This window comes from Lathamus discolor, chromosome 13 (assembly GCF_037157495.1).
Source record: "Lathamus discolor isolate bLatDis1 chromosome 13, bLatDis1.hap1, whole genome shotgun sequence".
Lineage (NCBI taxonomy): Eukaryota > Metazoa > Chordata > Aves > Psittaciformes > Psittacidae > Lathamus > Lathamus discolor.
The window spans coordinates 548,102-566,611 of record NC_088896.1 but is presented as its reverse complement, the minus strand read 5'-3'; the positions used below and the strand labels follow the sequence as shown (position 1 = coordinate 566,611).

The window sequence follows — 18,510 nt, the reverse complement described above, 5'->3', positions numbered from 1 at the left end:
GCAGAAACAGCAGTAGGTATGCCTACAAAGTCAGGTTAGACAGAGTTTTCCTGCTCTCTTCCTTATTTTGAAAAGTTGTTCAGAAAGATGCATTCCATATCTTCACCCCAACCCAAGCTAAGCTCTGATCCATCTCCTCCAGCCAAGCTTCCACAGCCAAATGTCCAGCCTCTGTGCCTAGGCACTGATACCTCCAGTGTTTATGCTGTATGGATTACATGCAGCTGCAAAATACAAGACTTTCTTCTCCCAGAGAAAACCCATGATAAATCAAGGAAGATATTTACTTGGAGGAACAAAATCTTCCATTTCTGGTTCTTTGCCCTGGAAGAAAACAAAGATCAGTCAAACATTTCCATTCCTGCAATTCACATGCAGGTCTAGAAGCAGCTGCAGGGAAAACTAATGCTGAAGTTACAAAGGTACTGAAAAGGCACCAAAATGGGGTAAAGAAGACAATGAGAATGAAAGCCAGAAAGCTCACCTTTGCTATAGGAAAGAGCTGTGCAAGAGAAGCTGAGTGGGAAAATCTGGTTTTACTAATATTAGAGGAATTAAAGACAACAGGACCCTCTTGATTAGCACTGCAGAGAAAACCAGTACATGAATTAGCTGTGTTTCTTTGTATTATAGAACTGACCCAGAACATGGAGAACACAGCAAAAGCAGAGGTACTAGAAGTAAAAACCAAAAAGCAACAGCAACATGCAATAATTTAGTTTCATTAGTACCAGGAAGCCTTTATGTCTGTAAGACAAGCTCACAGCAAACACTCCACAAATCTCTTACAAGGGGACACCAACTCACTCTGCGCAGACTCATCTGCTTTCTGTAGAAGTTGTTCCACTCCCGTTTCCGACTCTCTTCATTGGCTTCATCCCCATTCCCACTGCTTTCTTCATCATATCTAGATAAGGCAGGAAAAGAAGAGGAACAAACATTTCTGTAGCTGCAGTATTAACTAGGGGATAGCCCTACAAAAACCAAGGTCACATTTTACAGTATTTACAAAAGATGATTACAAAAGTCTTAGCTTTTAGTTTCACTAGCACCCCTCAACCTGGACAGCAGTGCGCATCCTCCAAAAATTCATGGGACTTGTTAATCCTGTGAACTAGCAAGCAGCAGTATGAACTAGCAGCATATAACTAGTGTTCTGAGAATGGAGGGTTCCATCCATTTCAGAAGCTCTGCCAGATTCTCCCATGGGGAGAATGCCCAAGGTTACTGCCTTGTGTCACTTACTCTATCTGTCAGTCACTGCTTCTCCTGGAGCAGAAAGGGTAGAAAGGGCAAAGCAGCCACTCCTCAGCCTTAGCTGTTCACAAACTGTTACAGAATCACACAATGGATTGGGTTGAAGGGACCTTAAAGCTCATCCAGTTCTAATCCCGTGCCACGGGCAGGGACACCTTCCACTGGAGCAGCTTGCTCCAAGTCCCTGTGTACAACCTGGCCTTGAACACTGCCAGGGACGGGGCAGCCACAGTTTCTCTGGGCACCCTGTGCCAGTAATTAAATGTTGTGGTATTGTATTAAATGAAATCCCATCATAGATATACGGAAATGCAGCAGGTGATTCTCGCCATATGTAGCCCAAGTATTTACTGCTTTCCACAGCTATCACAGCCAAAACTGACAGGTATTACAAATCAGAGCTTGAAGACTACTGACTATTACAACTTCCAAGGCAGAGCTACAATCAAGTTATGAAGAGGTTCAATAAGCCAAGTGGCAGAGTGCTCTACAACAGCATTGGCCATGTCTTCTCAGGTCCTGAGATCAAACTTAGGTCACAAGGACACCAGTTCCCTCTCACTCAGCTGGACTTGCCTGAAGACCAAAGCTCCCAGGCTCAAGCTGTCTGAGGTAAAGCAGGGGCCAGGCCAGCCAGCAGTGATGCACATCCAGGAGAGCTTCCCAGGCAGCGCAGGCAGCCAAGCTTGAATCCTGACAGAGCTGCACCTTTGCTGCAACTCAGCCAGAGAACGAGGAAGAAAAGTTGCCATCTTCACACTGCCAAGTGTTTTACAGAATTTATCATGGTTCCCATTGTACATCTTCCTTTTGCTGTCAGCCTGATATGGAAACACTAAAATTTAGCAGCTGACACTGGCACTCATTATATCCTCTGTGGTGACCAAGTCCTGTCAGTGTCCCCCAGCCTGCTGGCCCACAGACAGAAATGAAGTCTGGACCATGTCATACTTTGCTGTCACATTGGTCTCAATTCAAACAGTTTTGGTCCTTGTGACTGTGAACAGGCTGAGCTCACTTACTGCTTTCCAAAAATGTCAGGCTAGTTTCTTGAACAAATTACATTCTGCAGGGCACTTCTTAGGTCAGTCAGAACAGCTTCTGGCTCTCTGGGACATGAATGTGCTTCAGGCTGCCAAAGTGTGTGGAAAATTAAATTCCAGCTCCTGCTGCCAGGAAGTTAGAGGAAAATACCAACACACAGAAACATGTGCTGAAAATAGGAATGGCTGGACCTGCAGCTGGGAGAGAATCTCTGCCATGAGCTGGGTTTGAAGCAGCCAAGTACAGACCTGCTAAAACCTCTGCAACCTCTTCTTCCACCTTCATACAGTTCTGGGTCGTAGCCCTCCCAAGAGGAGCTCGTGGGCCCAATGCAGGTCCTGCTCCAGCTGCTGCTGCACCGCTCCAGTGACTCCCATTGTCTTTTTACTGCTGCTGGGTTCTTGCAGTAGTCACAGCACTTGTTACAAGGAGGGGTGACATCCCCAAAGTACTTTGCTATGGCAGCATGGCGACATCTGGGAAACAAAAGGGAAAATGAACTGGCAATTATTTTTATTGACAAGAACTCCACCCTCCAAATACAAGGTGTCTTTTGATAAAGACTTGAGGTTCGTCTGGTTTGGTTTGGGTTTTTTTTGCAGAGAATGCCTGTTCCATCAGGAATCACAGGGATTAAGTTCCGGAGCAGAACTGGGGTTCTCTTCCTGGCAAGTTGCTTAAGGTCTCTCTGCCTCCACTTCCCCACATGTAGAACAAACAGAGCTATCAATCTCTTCTGCTAAATGATTTCAGATCTTTGAGATCTGCAAAAGGCATGATAAAATATGCAGTTATTAATTCTGCATTGTTGGCCATATATATTCCATGTCCAGTGGCTCTAGGATAAATGTGTAAAGGAATCCTGTTGATCCCTACACCTCAGAGTTGAGAGGATGTCTATGTATTTCCACATTGGAGAGCTTCTAATTTTATTGCTTCTGGTTTGAAGTTGAAGAAATCTACATTTGAAGAAACAGGAATGTAAATTAAGTCACAGAAAGAGAGTCCAGACTGAGCTGACAAGGAAACACTGTTCAGATAACACAGCCTGGGTCTTGACCCCCTAACACACACTTCAGAGCATCCAGGAAAACCAGTCCATTTGCTCAGGCAGTATTGTGCAACCAGCTCTACCAGCCTTAGCAAAGTGGCCATGTGAAAATTATTACATTCTTCCAGGAATCTTCAAAAGATTTCTGGCTGCCATCAGTGCTTTTGGGTATGTAAAAATGAGTTTGGTGACAGAGATATGCTCATTAGAATACAGGCAGGAAGTAATTTCTCCTCTAGTACAATCCCTGACTTAAACCAGTGAAGACACTGATTTCACGATGAGAAGAACCACCCAGCAGTTACTTGTTTTTCTTGTTTTAAGAAAATGGGCAGAATTTAGAGGCACTTTTTAAAACCTGGGTTTCACAGCAGAAGTGGCAGTTGTCTATTAAAATGCACTAGATACACAGAAACACTTCATAAGGTATTCAGAGACCAAGCCCTGCAGCCAAGCAGCAACAAGAGATATTTTAGAAGAGAATTTTTTCACTTCAGGGAAGAACAAAAAGGAGATTTTTCTCCTTCCCAAGGAGTGCCCTAGCTGGATTACCAACTTCATCTGCAAAAAGTGGGTCACACAGGGGAAAAGTAAGAGTAAGCACTTAATTTATTCTTATTATAAACCCTTTAAGGCATGTCTGAACATACCAGAGATCTAACAAATGAAGTTTGTTTCTTAACTTGTGTGCATGTGTGTGTCTGGGGGGAGCACAACTGTAGTTCTCCCAAAGCCTCACAGAACAACCCTGCCAGGGCCTGCAGCTCGCATTTGCTCGGGCCCAGAGGATCACTCACCAGCCCAGAGGAGGTGAAGCAGCAAAGCAGCAGGTCACAGACTGCTGCCACCAGGCTGGAGTGCGCAGGGCCTGGCACTGCTCAGGTAAGGAGGGCTGCAGCAGCGCAGCATGGTCTGGGGCACTGAATGCCTGGACAAAGCTGGCTTTATGTCCCCATGCGGAGCTGCGCTGACTCGCTTTCGCCTGGCACTCAAAGAGCTCTATTCACATGGTGGGGAGGGGTGGGGGGACCGGGATGGGGACAACACATTTGATGCCCTTGTTCTGTCTTTCCAAAAGAACTACTGGTGCTGCCTGTCCTGCCAGTGCAACGTGACTATAGAAATGTCAGCAAGCTGCAAGACAGATTTTTGTTTCCCCAAAAGAAACTAGGCAAGCATTCTCATTAGTCCACGTCTCTCACATGCACTGATCTGTATTAGAAATAACTGAGGCATACAGCAATGGTCAAGCACTCTCCTCACCCTACAGCCTCCTCACCAGTCTGGGGAGGGACATCTACACACTCCCCCTCCCTTAATGCAAACAAAAGATGCCCCAAGCAAGGCTTTTGTGGGAGCACAGATCAGCCCTGAAGTCACTGGAATTCAGACCTCCAGTTTCTAACCTATCAGGCTTGTAAAGCCAAGCCCTTTCCATCCCACCTCCTGTAACTGCCTGTATCTTCCTGCAGAATTACCCAAACTGTGGCCACAGCCCCACGTGAGCCAGCGGTGCTCCTGAGTTGGGCCATAATGGAAATTCAGTTGCAGAACTAAGGTTGCAGTTCTGTAATGGAATTCAAAAGGCCAAAACCAGAGCTACCAATAGCGATACTGAGGGTAATCACTAGATTAATCCTTAACACAAGAGGTCCTGAAACATAGTTGGTTATGCATTAACATGTGGTGGGAGAACTTCCTGAGCACCTGACTAATGCCCAAGAGCTGGAGAGATTATTTACATAAATTAATGGTAGGTTTTATTATTATACATGTCACAAAACTATTTCACCTTTTAAATATGCAACTGTATTATTTGCCTACCCCACCCTTCAACAGGAGTATGCATGAGATGACCACTGGTCTTTAATGTTCAAACAAAGTTATCATTTCATTTGGGACATCCTACCCTGATTTGACCTCATGGGATAGGATAAAGAGCAAATAACAATTGAGTTCACTAACATGTTTTTGCTTCCTTGCAATTAGTAGAAGCAGATGGACAGTCAGAGAAGCAGCAAAGTCACATACCCCAAAAGCAGCTTTGCCTCTCCGAAAATATAGCAGAAGAAACCATTCCTTAATATAAGCCAGGGAAGGGTACACAGCTCATCAGAAGAACTCCCCCAAAAGAAACCAACCAGAAAGTCTTAGAATTAAACCAAGAAATGAAAGCATTAAACCCGACAAAAATCATGTGAGTACAACTAAGTCACATAGATGCCAGTAGCTGAACAAAAGCCATTTGATGAGCTTTATCAAATAGGAGAGCAAATGATGAGGTCGATAAGGAAACACCACTTTGCACCTGCCTGAAGGACATCATCTGAACCTCCACAACCTCTGGGACGAGACAGTGGGTGCCAGCTGTTCCCAACACAAGGCACCAAGAGGGTGAACACCACGGCCAAGGGCAGGGGGCAAAGTGACTTCAGCAGCAGCGTCCCTGTGCCCTGTCCAGGTGGGCTCTGCTCCATCGGACCTCTTGTGCTGTCCCACCAATGAGCACAAGAAAACAGCTCCTTCCCTGGGAGTCTTTACGGGCAGCATAAAGAAAAGTTAATTGCTTTAACAGCCCCCAAACTATCGCAGGGAGAGAATCGAGTCAAGTCTCACTCCCAAAAAAGCTGTAATTAAAAGGAAAATAAGCAAAGACCTCGCCAAGAGGAAACGCAGGGAGGATGCGAGCAACAAGTGCCGCGCTCGGTGTGCGGGAGCTCGCCCCAGGCTCCACTCCTCGGGCCCACCCTCCCTCTCTGGCACATGTAACAGGAAACTTCCCGTCTCCGGGACAACCAATAACAAAAAACGGGCAGAGCCAACAGCTGGCTGTCAGCAGCCCGAGGAGAGCGGCGCCAGAGGAGCCGGGCGAGGGAAGATGACCTGAGCGCTTAACACGACCGAAAGAGAAACGAGAGAAGAGCTGGTGCGCGGCTGGGGTAAGGCTGAGCTGTTGTTGCTGGTGTTCGGTCAACCCTAACACCTTAACTTGATAGCAGGGAGCTGGAGCTTTCGTAGCTGTCTGCGCGGTGAACTGCGGAGTCAGCCGCTGAGCAGAGCCTGCCCAGCCCGAATCCGTGTGCAAGGGACGCTCGGGAGAAAAGCTTTAAAGAGTGCTGCAGGAACCTGCGCCCAGTGCGCCAGGGACAAGGAGCTGGCCCGCGGCCCCAGAGCCACAGCAGGGGCTCCGCTGTGATGCGGAAGGTGGCTGCTGTGTTTCTGTTGCTGTTAGGGAATGTGACTCATGCTGATAAGCAGGTCTAGCACAGGGCATTCTCCGCTGCAGTGACTTGACACATTAATGTGGACAAGAGGGCTGCGCTGCTCCTCCATATGTGTATGCCGCCAGGGAGTAGCTGCCAGCACAGGCAAGCGCCTGTGAAACCAAGCGGGTGCAGCCACGGCCCTTCTCCAGAGCTCCTCCCAGCTCGAGCAAAGTTTAGCCCCCAAATCCTGAAGCAGAGAGCTTAGCAAATAAACCCTGGTCAGAGAACCAGCATATTGTGCAAGTTCAGCATCTGTGCCCAATAGAAATAAATGGAAAGACTTCACACAGCTTCTAACAAGAGCATTTAAAAAAATCAGCCAGTGTATCGGGCACAGATGCTGGTTTACTATTCAAAACAGCCTGAGAAACCACTGCGCGAGAGAACACAGACACACACGTACATGGTCTGTGGCTTGCAGTAACAAGACTGTCAGGTCTAAATGCAGTGAGAAGGGAAGGAAGAGGATTCCCCAAATACATGAAATTACAGAATCGTTTAGGTTGGAAAAGACCTTTCAAGATCATCAAGTCCAAGCCTTGGTTTTACACAGAGAGGTGTCCCATAGCCTGAGCTCCCATCTCATTTTGCTTCTGGATACGGAAGGGGACTAAAAGGGAAACTGACCACATATCCCCTGTCTGCTGCCACTTGAAGCTGGTGACTGTTTGGAAGCTCCTGCAACTCCTAATACTGAGCCAGGACCACTTGCCTCTTCCAGAAGGTACATGGGCAGTCAGCTGTTTACCAACAGGCAGGGAGAGAGGCAGGAAGCCAATTTTCACGGAAAGGATCCTGATCTTACACATACCTGTAGGGAAGAATGTTAAGGATCAGGTATTTCCACTTCATTCCCATTAATGCAGAACAGAGGGTGGGTCTTTCTGACCTACGGGTACAAACACCAGACTGGAACTACCTGTGTAAGGAGCAAAGACCCACATGCCTCCAGTCTAGCTCTATGTTCAAAGGGGATGAAGGCAAGTTTCTGCCCTGCTAATGAAGTGTCACTGTAGGCTGGTTGTTCCAGTTACGATGGTTTCTTAAATTATGGGAAAAACAAAGTTGGGGGGTAAGGGGGAAGGCAGGACGGAGGAGTGAGGGGAGAAAGGCTGGGGGGAGGTAGAGAAACACACCAAGTGTTCCAAGCCAAAAGAAAATCTTAACACGCTTGGCTGGGGGCTTGTCCAGTGCAGCTGAGTTGTACATGGGTGGGGGGGGTGGGGTGGGGAAGAAGCAATGTGAAACACATGTCTGGATAAAAGCAGCTTGTGTTACAGCTGTCATAATGCATGGGCCTCTCAGCCTGACTGCACTGCTAAAGTGGTTATGGGAGTGGAAGTACAAACTGAGCAGAGTTGGATAGAGCTAAGCCTTTCTGGAACACAACCCCCTGCTTCACAGAGCTGGACACAGGGACTGCATGAAAGCTGAGTGAGGAAAACAACACCCATCCCTCACCTCCTAGCAGGCTCTCACCACTACCCCCTGCAACCACAGCTGATATAGGGCAAAACAGCTTATTCTGAAAAAGGAGCTGTGGTAGCCTTCAGTTCTGAGCTCTTACACCCAAGTTCTGAGTCCTTACATCCAAGCAGCATCTTTACTAGGCTCAGACGAGCATATTTCACGAGAACTCAAAAATGCATGTAATTTCTGAGACCTGGAAGTCTGAGATCAGTCAAGGCCAGGGCACAAAGGTGGCTGACAGAAGATGGAAGTGTTTCCAGCACTCTCAGGGGACTCCAGCTGCCTCATCTCAAACACCAAACTGCTGAGAGATCCCAGTTTGGAAGTAACTATTTACAAGGTTCTCAAAGCACACAACTACCTCTGTTGGCTTCCTGGGAAATGGTTATTTTGCTAATATTAGAATAGACTCAGGCTAGATTCAAGCATCAGCAACCCTAAAAAAAGTTCTCTTGTAGAAGAGCTACAAGTTTATTTTAAAATTGACCTTTTCCTTTCACTGGATGGCTCAGTGCTCTGGTTTTCCCACTTAAAAATGGGAGTAGCAGTGAGGAATGGGGTTTTGTGGACTTGTTTGTGGGATGGACTGGAGAAAACCTGGGTGTCCTGCAGAGGTGCAAAGACTCTCAGCTCAGTGCCACAGTGGGTACCTCAGCTGCTGAAACTGCAATTGCAAGGAATTCAGTGCCTTTTTATATTAATCTAATATTAGGTTGTAGGGGAGGGAAGGGACATTTACAGCGCTGCCTCAAAACCGATCTCCAAACAGTGGGTGGTGGAGATGACAGGGTATCCCAGCCAAACGGCTACCCAGTCCAGGCAGCTTTATAATCTGAAAAACTGTGTGGCTGCCTTTCCAGGCCAGCTGACCAAGTCAAAGCTTTTCTTCCATGACATTGAGCTGCAATTTACCAGTTTGGGTGTGTGCTGTTAAAAGGCTGAATTCTCTTGATAGTGGAAACTATTTTCATCTGCTTGGGAATGAATTATAGGTCTGTTTGGCTACATTCCCTCCTGTTTTAGGGGAAAAAAAAGGGCTTGTCTGTGAACTGTAGTTTTAAATTTCATGTAGCTGGTCACCTACAGTCATGGCAGCAAACCATGCTGCATTAACAACTATGAGGGAAAACCATGCACTAATGATATGACTACATTTCTATAGCTCTTTTCATCTCAAAAGTACTTAGAGCAATGAACAATCGTACACGAACTATTACATGTTCTGCCAAAATACACCTAAACCATGACACCACCAAGCAGCCCAGCACTGTTTGAGGACAGGAAGCACCACAGACCTTATCCATGCAAAATCAGAAGCGTGTTCCAGGAATTAAGAACAAAGCTGGTAGGTTTAGAAACTAGCCAAGCCTTCATGTTCTTAAGAAAATGGCCAAATGCAGTCAGAGTTTATTTGAAAGTTTTAGACCAGAAAAAAAAAGCATACCCTTCCCTTCAGCTGCTCAGCACCCTCCTTCTGTGAGGCTGAGATTGCCTTCTAAGATCTCCTACCAAATAAGTTACCACAATCCACACAGGCTTCCCGTCCCTACACAGGTCCAACTTCAACCAACTTATTTAACTTGTATGAGTAAGAACACCACAAAGTATTCGCTTCTGCCACAGTTTTGGGGAAAAAGACAACGTTTCAATGAGAACGTTGCCCTGGATTCTGCTTGCTTGGGCACACCAGGGAGGTCCAACTTCGTAAGGTGTCTGGAACATTGCTGACATGCGTAATGGGCACAGTGAAGGATGTCAAACTCACCATCACTGGGACTTGCTGAAATAGGACTAGAAGGCATCAGCAGCTTCAGGGTACCACCAACGAACTCCCCGCTCCAAAGCTCCATCTCCATGTTCAGATTACTACAGCAACAAATCCATGTATGCAAAAATTTACAGAGGGAGCACAGTGAAGCCAATGGATTGGGATCACATCAAGAGAAATAAACCCCCGTGCAGCATGGCTGGGTAAGGAGCAATCAAGAGCAGAAGCCATGCGTTCATCTACTTCATTCTGAACAGACTCGGTGACTGGAGTGTAACAAGCAGTCAGCAAGTTAAGGCCATTTCAGTTTGTAACTGCAGCAAGACCAGGGTCTTTCTAGCTAAGGATTTCAGAGTGTGTTAAGAGGCCTGGACACACAATAATCAGCAGACAAACCTCAAGAAATTGAAATGGTTACATGTTCTGCCACTTTGCAGAGATCGAGTCACCCAACAGAGGTATGGGATGACTCATCCAAAGTCACACAACCAGGAAGCATCACTGGCAGTCCAGGAAGACCACCTGCACTTACTGGCTTCCAGTCCTGGGGCTAAACCACAAACTCAGATTCATGTTGCTTGCACTGAAATTGTCTGCTCAAATGCCACCGGGGTCATGACTAAACAAGCATCTCATTCCTCAGAAGTAAAATTAAGCTCACCCACTCTCTGCAGTTCAACTTCTGATGCACCCATGTAGACACACAGGATAGATACAGCTTTCCAAAACGAAGACAAGCAAAAAGAACCCCAAGCAATTCACATCAATTCCACTTACTTAAAGTAACTTGACCAGCTTAAGGCAGAGAGAGGAATGTGGGACACCACCTTACATGGTCATCCCAAAGCCCTTTTTCTTGCTTGCTGCCTGGAATCTACCACACACAGCCAGTTCACAGCAGAGAAAAACCCTGACCAAGGTTTTCCTCTTGAATGTCCAGACTGAGGTCTTTTAATGGCTTTATTCTCAAAAGGGCTGAGCAGCCAACTTCTTTGAGTGCTTTAGTATGGCATAAGTCCACTAAAACAGTTCAGAAATATTTCAGTGCTATTATGGCAATTTTCACTGCTTTAGTCAGTGGGCATAGCAAGATGAATCTGCATTAAAAACAAATAGAAGCACTTTCTGGGTATCAATCTACAGTAGCCCTAAATATAGGATGTGCTTCTTTGGTTTGAAAGGGTCATCTAATGCTTGCAGCAGAGCATCACATGTTCAGATGCTGGGCATCCCCCTACTCTGTGCTCTCTTTTCAACCAATGCTACTGTACGTGGCATTTGGCCTTTTTTTCCTCAAAAACAAGTAAACCCAAACTAAAAGATTTGTTCTATTCCCCTCCCTGCTAGGCCTTGTAACATAGAGGAGGGAGAAAGGTTAGATGATCTAGTCCCACTGGCAACACTGGAGAGATGAGTTATTTTGTAAAGGACAGAAGAGGAAACAGCTAAAACCAGTATTTTCAGCCTGTCAGGGCTCCTCAGTTGGAACTCCCCAACCACCTCTCACAGGCAACAGCATTGTGTTCACCTTCTTTGCTATGTGATTTTCTCATCTTGCCTCTCTTCATTCTATTCTTACTTCATGTGACCTCTAGCTACAGCTGTGAAGCAAAAGTTCATGACAATAGGTCTGACAATGCTGTATGAAGACTATACTGCACTGTTATCATTTTTCCATAACGAGTTCCAACAGCGGAGCTGCCCTGGCAGCATGTCTCCTCTGCTCTGGAGGGCTCCTATCATCCACAGATGCAGTTCTGAGGAAGAACATGAAATCCCAACTGAGAAAAACACTGGCAGACAATTATGTTTGCTCCAAACCCCACAGAATCTGTGAGGTACTAACTTGGGTGGCCACCCTAGGCTCTGGAACAGCATTTTAACCTTAGAAAGTGAACTGTCAGTTAAGACCTACAACCTTAAGTTTCAAATCTCTTAGGACTTGCCCATTTTAATAATAATCATTACAGTGACTGCTTCAGCCAGAATTCTTCACCACCTGGGCCTCTACTAGTGGTGGTGACTGGGAGCTTACTTGAACACAGTGTGATAAAAAAGAAAAAAAAAGATTAATTCTTACGGCTCCACGGGAATCTGTAAGTACCGTCATCGCTGTTGGGGTGTACATGAGCAAGATGAGGCAGAAGCATAAGACACTTAAGTCACCCAGCACTAGCCTTACCCTTATGCTAATCTCTAGGGCAAGATCTTGGTCTGCTGAAATCAACAGGAAAAAGATCACAATCAAAACTAGACCTGACCAAAGACTTTACATCACAGGTAGAATGGAAGATACAAAAGTCCATGAATATAACCAGCTTTCTTGGTGGGTTTTGTTTTTTTTTTGGCTTTGTTTTGTTTTGTTTTTTTTTTTAAGTAAGTGATTTTTCCCCTTGGCACCTGTGTGCTGTCAGAAGTGCAGTTGAGCAGAAAAACTTTTGCTTCCTCATGGGTGGACTGGAGGCTGCACCACCAACATCAAGACTTTGTCTCTGAAGTTCAAACCAAAGTAAACAAGCAACATTCCTTGCAAGTTTTCGAATAAAAACTCTTTCACTTAGCTCCAGCTCAGGTCTGTTACTGAGACACCTCTTGTCATTTTAGACATTTGGCTAATCCATGAGGAGTTCTATAATCCTAAACAGTAATTTTACACTGGATGCCCAAACTTCAGAACCTTGGCTCTTAACACTCACTGCTTCTGGTGCAGCCCAAAGTGTGGCATGAAAGGTGACAGCAGATTCCGTACTAGGAGAGCTTCCAGGTAGGCAGCAGCACCTCCCAAGGGAGCAAACATTTTCAGAATGTTAGAGCCAGAAATACTTAAAAAAAAAGTTTCTCTTCTTGAGCCAAGAGCAGAACACACAACCCACTTCAGCTCTGCCTGTACTGCCACCTCTTGGCACAGGAACACCACTGGAAACTTGCTGACACAGAATCACAGAATCCCGCAGCACTGTGTAAAAGATAAAGCAGCCATTTCTGCAGCAGCTCACTTGGGGTGCAATCATCTAGAAAGAACTTGTTAACCCTAGTCTCGAAAGTTACCTTTTCAGGTCAAAAGGCCACAGCTTTGCCTCCCTGCTGAGTTGGACAGAGATCTTTCTGTAGATGTAGATTTTCCATCCACCCCCATCCCTAGGATACCAGCTGGTTCTGATTTTTATTTCTTATCTTGGATTTCAAAGAACAAAGAAAATGCTTTTTGAATTGCATAAACATACAAAATGTAATTTAACTTAGCACTGCAGTATTGAAGTCCAGCATGCAAAGATATAGCCAAGGTCTCTCTGTCCTCAGTGTGTTTAGAAGAGCTGAACTCGAAGTAGCAGTTTGTTTGAATAACCAAACTAGATCTGCAGTAATGAACTAGCTGGCTTATTCTGGAAGTACTCTCTTGGTCACTTGGCTTTGTGTTATCACCAAGACAACACATTAATAAATATTAAATAGCAATGTTCCAGTCCCACAAAACAGTACTATTACAATACACACATGCTAGTACATTCTGATATAATAATGACATAAGAGTCAAACAATGGGTATTTCTCAACAATATCCTATTCCAATCACTGACTGAAGCAAAATTTTAACTTCCATAGCTCTCATGCAAGCTTGCTTGTTGTCATGCCTTCCAAAGTCTTTCTCATGGGACAAAAGAACAGCAAATACTGGTGGCAAAACTGAACCACCTAACTTTGACTAAACTATTTTCAGTAGCAACAGTTCCTGGTGATCATGGTTTCTGGGAATAAAGAAGGTGTAAAATGACTGTGCAGGGCAGTAGGGATTAAGTGATTAACTTCATGAGGCAGGTATCTCTGTAACAGATCCAGGGGCTTTTGCTTTGCTCATCACCAGCAGTGATAGGTGGGCATCCACTGCTCTATTCATGTATCGTACCATTAGAACAGACTGTGGCTTAAAAGAAAAAAAAGCTACATTTAACTTACTGTATAAAACTTGCATTCACCTGTAAGAAATTAAAAAGTGTCCAGCTGTCACCAGTGAACAGAGGCTTTAGTTCTTAATGTCACCATTCAGTAACACTGTTTGGTAAAACATTATTAATGATATTGTAGCGAGGTATTGAAGTAAGTGCCTTAGTTTTTGAAGGGGCTTTCTGTGGGTGAAAGTGCAGGAAGTATTCAAGGGCTGTATTAATCAGTAAAAAACAATTGAAAACTACATACCACTGGAGTTCAGCATTTGGAATTCCAGTTAGAATTGCATTTCTTTCTGGAAGGACAAAATAGGAGAACTGGCAAAAAAGCCCTACTTTCTTAGGTGCAAGCCAAGGGCAGACACTGTCCAGTTCCAACTCTGTGTCTGCTGAAATAAGTGTCCTTTTATAAGAAATACCATTTTGCCTTTGCTGAACAGTAAAGCTGACAAAAGCACCCTCAAACCCGGATTTTGAAATCAAACCAGTGCCAAAACACGTAGACGATTAATAGTTCTCCACCTTAGCTACTGGGAACAGGGACTGAGACCAGATAAACTTGTTTTCCTTGTGATCACCAGCCCTATAAGAAGGCTGGCAGTTTGCTAGCATTAGTCAGTGGAAAGGTTTATTCTCTATTTGGTTCTTCCACAGCATAAAGCCTGGAGAGGTTGAGCCAGAATGTCATCTGAAGGCTTTCTGAAGGAAATGCAAACCATTGGTGAGAAGTTTCTCCTTAAGCTCCAGAAACTGCCCAAGGCTGACCCAGTGGAGATTGTGTCCTTTTGTGTGGTTCTTCTGTTTATCGGTGAGTGTATCAGTGGATGCAGAGGGATGTCAGAATGTCTCTTCTCTTCTACGGGGGCAGCTTACTCCAGTCTTTGTTGCTGGGTTGGTGGTGTTGGCAGTCATTTCCTCTGAGGCCCAGTTTAATTTCTAGGTAATGTTTTAATACTCAGTGTCTGTCTCTACACGCATGCAGAGAACAACAGGCAACAGTATTGCTTTCCCCAGAGCTTTCATATTACAGCATTAAACAGCAGTACTCTACCAGAGCTGCTGCAATGTTCTGATGCATGGGAGATAGTTTATGACAAATGGCATTAGGGCACCTCACTGCTGAAGAAGACACAAAGTCTGAGACTCCAAGTATCATTCCTGTGCTTACTTCAGTGGAACAATCCTATTTATTCTTCTCTGGTAATGGCAAGATCCCTCCTCCTGCTCTGTGTGGGGATGGCATGGAACTAATAACAACGAGCTGCTTGATCCAGAGGGATGAAGGTTGTTTAGACAATGGGAAAACAAGCAGGAAGGAAGAAAGGCCCTCCCCCTCCACGAGATACACTTTGCTCCTAGCCGAAAGGAAGGGAGTGGATCCAGCCTGGACACTCCTTCCCGGGCTGGAATTCAGAAAGACACACCTGCTGCTTTAGTTTTTTCGTACCTACAGCTGGTTCCCCACGGGTCCCATAACCTGGCAGCCCAGCTCCAGACTGTTAAGGAACACATGCACACACATGTGCACATTCGCACACTCTTACGTGTTTTGAGGGATTAAACACATCATCCTTTCCTATTCCTGATAAATTAACATACTCCTCCAACACCAACCATTATGCCTAGTGTAGGGTAGCAGTGATTCAGCCCAAAGCTTCATGAAACAATCCTTGCATTTGTCGTATGTATTTTTTTCAAACAAAATACAGAAGAAAGAGTAAAGCCAACCCAGTCACAAGTATCTGTCCTTATTAAAGGGTACACTGTACACACTCCTCAGAAGCGCAACTGCCAGTTTGACTAACCAAATCCTCTTGAGTTGCTTCTGACACAACTATGGGGAGAATTGGATCTTCATCCTTTCCAGGCACACAGCTGTACATCACTGTACAACACTGTACATCACTGCACAACACTGTACATCACTGCACATCACCTCCAAAACAACAGCCCATTAAGCAGGTAAACATATGCCTCCACATGGTTTGGTATATAGCTCTTAGGATCATGAAATATTCAGTAATGACTGTCCAGATTAAATGGATAACTAACACAAGGGAGCACGAACTTAGGAGGAGGGAGGTGGGGATATGGGGGGAAACAACTGAACAACTTAGAGGAGACACAGAGTTACTCTGTGGTGATTGCTCCTATGTCAATAAACAATATTCTTTGATTGTCTTTCCAGTTACTGTTCTGGTGCTCATGATCATTGCCTGCAGCTGCTGCTGCTATAGCTGCTGTAGCTGTGATGGACATCCTGACCACAGACGGAGAAAGATCCAAGTCCGCCCAGCTGCCCATTCATGAAATGCAACAAGTGATGACACAATTTACTATCAAGGACATGCACGGACATCATGATTCAGTCCCATGAGGATGACTTTCTACACTAGGTCACTGGAAATGGCAATAAAATAACAATTACTATGACTCAAAGGACCAGAAATCACAGCATGGAATTCCTTCTTTCTGTGACAGCCACTACTGTGACCAGAAAGGTAATGCTACTTTACCATCACTGTCTCCTTCTTCTAGGGTGGGGTGAGGGTGCTGGACACATGCTGCTGAGAAAACAAACATGCTTTCCCATTGACAGCCCTGCAACTGGGCCGGCCAACAATTCCCTCTGTGAGCATGGAGCCACAGACCAAAGCAGAGAACACAGAGGCTGCTACATGCTAGGCAGCTCTTACTCTCTTTACAGGCGGCTAATCCAGAAGGATGGTGCTGGGCGCTAGCAGAACCCCCTGACATCACTGAGAGATCTACATGCTTAATGCATCTTGGATCAATCCCAAACCTGCTATCTCAAAAGCTGCCTGCAACACACATATTTAGCAGAGATGTCTGCTGAAAACAAACTTCATCCAGACATACCAGCTGAGGCTCTGAGCATAGCCAGAACAAATACTCCTCGCTTTACTGTATGTGGGCTACAGTGATATGAAACTGCCAAAGAGAAAAAACAGTTTATGTGCAATACCCTTTGTAAACAGAAACGTGAAGGCAAAAGTGAAAACTTCACCAATGCTACAGCTTCATTTGATCATTCTGCTGCTAAACGTGCTCCCTCCCCACCCTCTGTGTGGTTCTGCTCTTCTGCTTACTGCAGGTGAATGGTTCTTACAGAGCATGGGAGCTTGAGATGAACAAACCCGTCCTTCCTTGAGGGACCTGTGTGCCTGACTCCCTGCCCTGTGTGCAGTTTATTTTAGTGTACATAAACATTATGCCTTAGGTTTGTTTATTAGCACATGCAAAGGCATTTCAGAGAAGTGACATACCAGGTGGTAACCATCACTGCAGGGCACCCATGCAGCAGCTGACAGTGGGCACTGTGACAAAGCAGAGCCCAGAACAGCCTGTACAGGTGGAGACAAGTGCAAATAAATCCCTTTTCCACACTGCTCCCACTGTGTATGTTTGGTTTATACTTTGGTGATTTATGTACATACAAGGCTATGGTGCACGTCACAGCTTTCCTAACTGGGACAGCCAAAGGAAGACCATCACACTGTACCTGACTCTGTAAGCCCCTGGTCTTTCTGCCCCAAATGTGAAACCAGACACCTTTATGAGAAGGCATATCAATAAGTTATCTTCTATCCTTGTACCCCAACTGCTAAGTGTAGAGGAATCAAAGGGATTGCACATGTATATACCAGAGCTAGCATCTAGAGCTTTTCTCTAGAGAAAAGAATCAAATTTATAACCATAGGCTTTTAAATATTCTTCACCCTTCAAAAAGAACAAAAATTTTGAAAACTTTGTAAAGAAACCTCTTTTCTCCAATGCCTGTACCTAAATCAGTAAAATGCACATTCCACCGCTACATCCTCATGTATTCAATTTTTGCAAAGAAATCAGATGTAGGTTATTTTGCATTTCTATACTGTTGCCCATTGGGATACAGCTGCAGCAGCAACACAGAGAATAGGCTAAAAATTAAGAAAAAAAAACCTTCCAGCAGAAAATAAGGCTGTTCCTTAGAGCCCCAACTTGACAACTGCCAACAGAAGACTGCACTAGTATGAGCTACTGCACACACAGTTACACTGAGATGAACAAAGTGCTGGCCTTTATTGCACTTCCCCAAAGCTTTCACTCCAGACCAATAAATACGTCAGGGTAGGATAAGCTCAAGCGTGGCATCAACCTACTCTAATCAACATTCAGAGATATATCTCACAAACCTGATATGGCTTTGCTCATTTTGCTTACAAACAAGTGGCAATCAAGGTGACATACAAAGTCTCAGAACCTCTTTTGCAGGAGACTCAATGGATGTTTCTGGATGTAATTTATATCACAAAACCTGTGAAAGTACAAAGCTTACCTTCTTTCCTAGCTTATCCTAGACAGTGCCAGCTAGAGGAATTAACAGAATCCCATGAGAAATGTTACAGCAGCATGGAATCAGCCTGTGCTAAATCAGGAGGAAGCTCAGCTCACATACCAACTGACAGCTTGATGTCACAAGGAACAAGCTGCCAGGCCTTATCTCAACAGGAAAAGCTACAAATACACGTTCTCCAGTGGTTTTACAAGTCAACCCACTGACAGATAGCAGGCAGGGGGACAAGAGAAATGGCTCCCGTCTTATTTCTGCCATTGCAAGTTCCTGAATTAGAAACAGAGGGTAAACACAACACTTTAGGAGTGAAAATTAAGCCTAATTGCCCAACAAATCCCAGCTTACTACAGTTCT

The 18,510-nt window shown here is 45.0% G+C and overlaps 2 protein-coding genes across 8 annotated transcripts in view; one reads left to right on the top strand and one right to left on the bottom strand.

Annotated features, from left to right (window-relative positions):
• RECQL5 (RecQ like helicase 5) overlaps positions 1 to 18,510 on the bottom strand; it is a 38,476-nt gene that overhangs the window by 6,447 nt on the left and 13,519 nt on the right. For 6 of the 7 annotated variants that reach the window (XM_065693677.1, XM_065693671.1, XM_065693676.1 and 3 more), the window contains 3 exons: positions 2,550 to 2,777; positions 808 to 907; positions 288 to 324 (listed from right to left, as the gene is read on the bottom strand). In XM_065693677.1, the coding sequence (XP_065549749.1) occupies positions 288 to 324; positions 808 to 907; positions 2,550 to 2,777 (365 nt within the window). The remainder of the gene's footprint in view (positions 1 to 287; positions 325 to 807; positions 908 to 2,549; positions 2,778 to 18,510) is intronic. The other variant, XM_065693674.1, reaches the window with a different exon arrangement.
• SMIM5 (small integral membrane protein 5) lies at positions 6,161 to 17,209 on the top strand. The gene is made up of 3 exons (XM_065693680.1): positions 6,161 to 6,291; positions 14,454 to 14,607; positions 15,988 to 17,209. Exons 2-3 carry the CDS (start codon positions 14,481 to 14,483, stop codon positions 16,107 to 16,109), a joined length of 249 nt encoding a protein of 82 aa, XP_065549752.1. The 5' UTR covers positions 6,161 to 6,291; positions 14,454 to 14,480; the 3' UTR covers positions 16,110 to 17,209.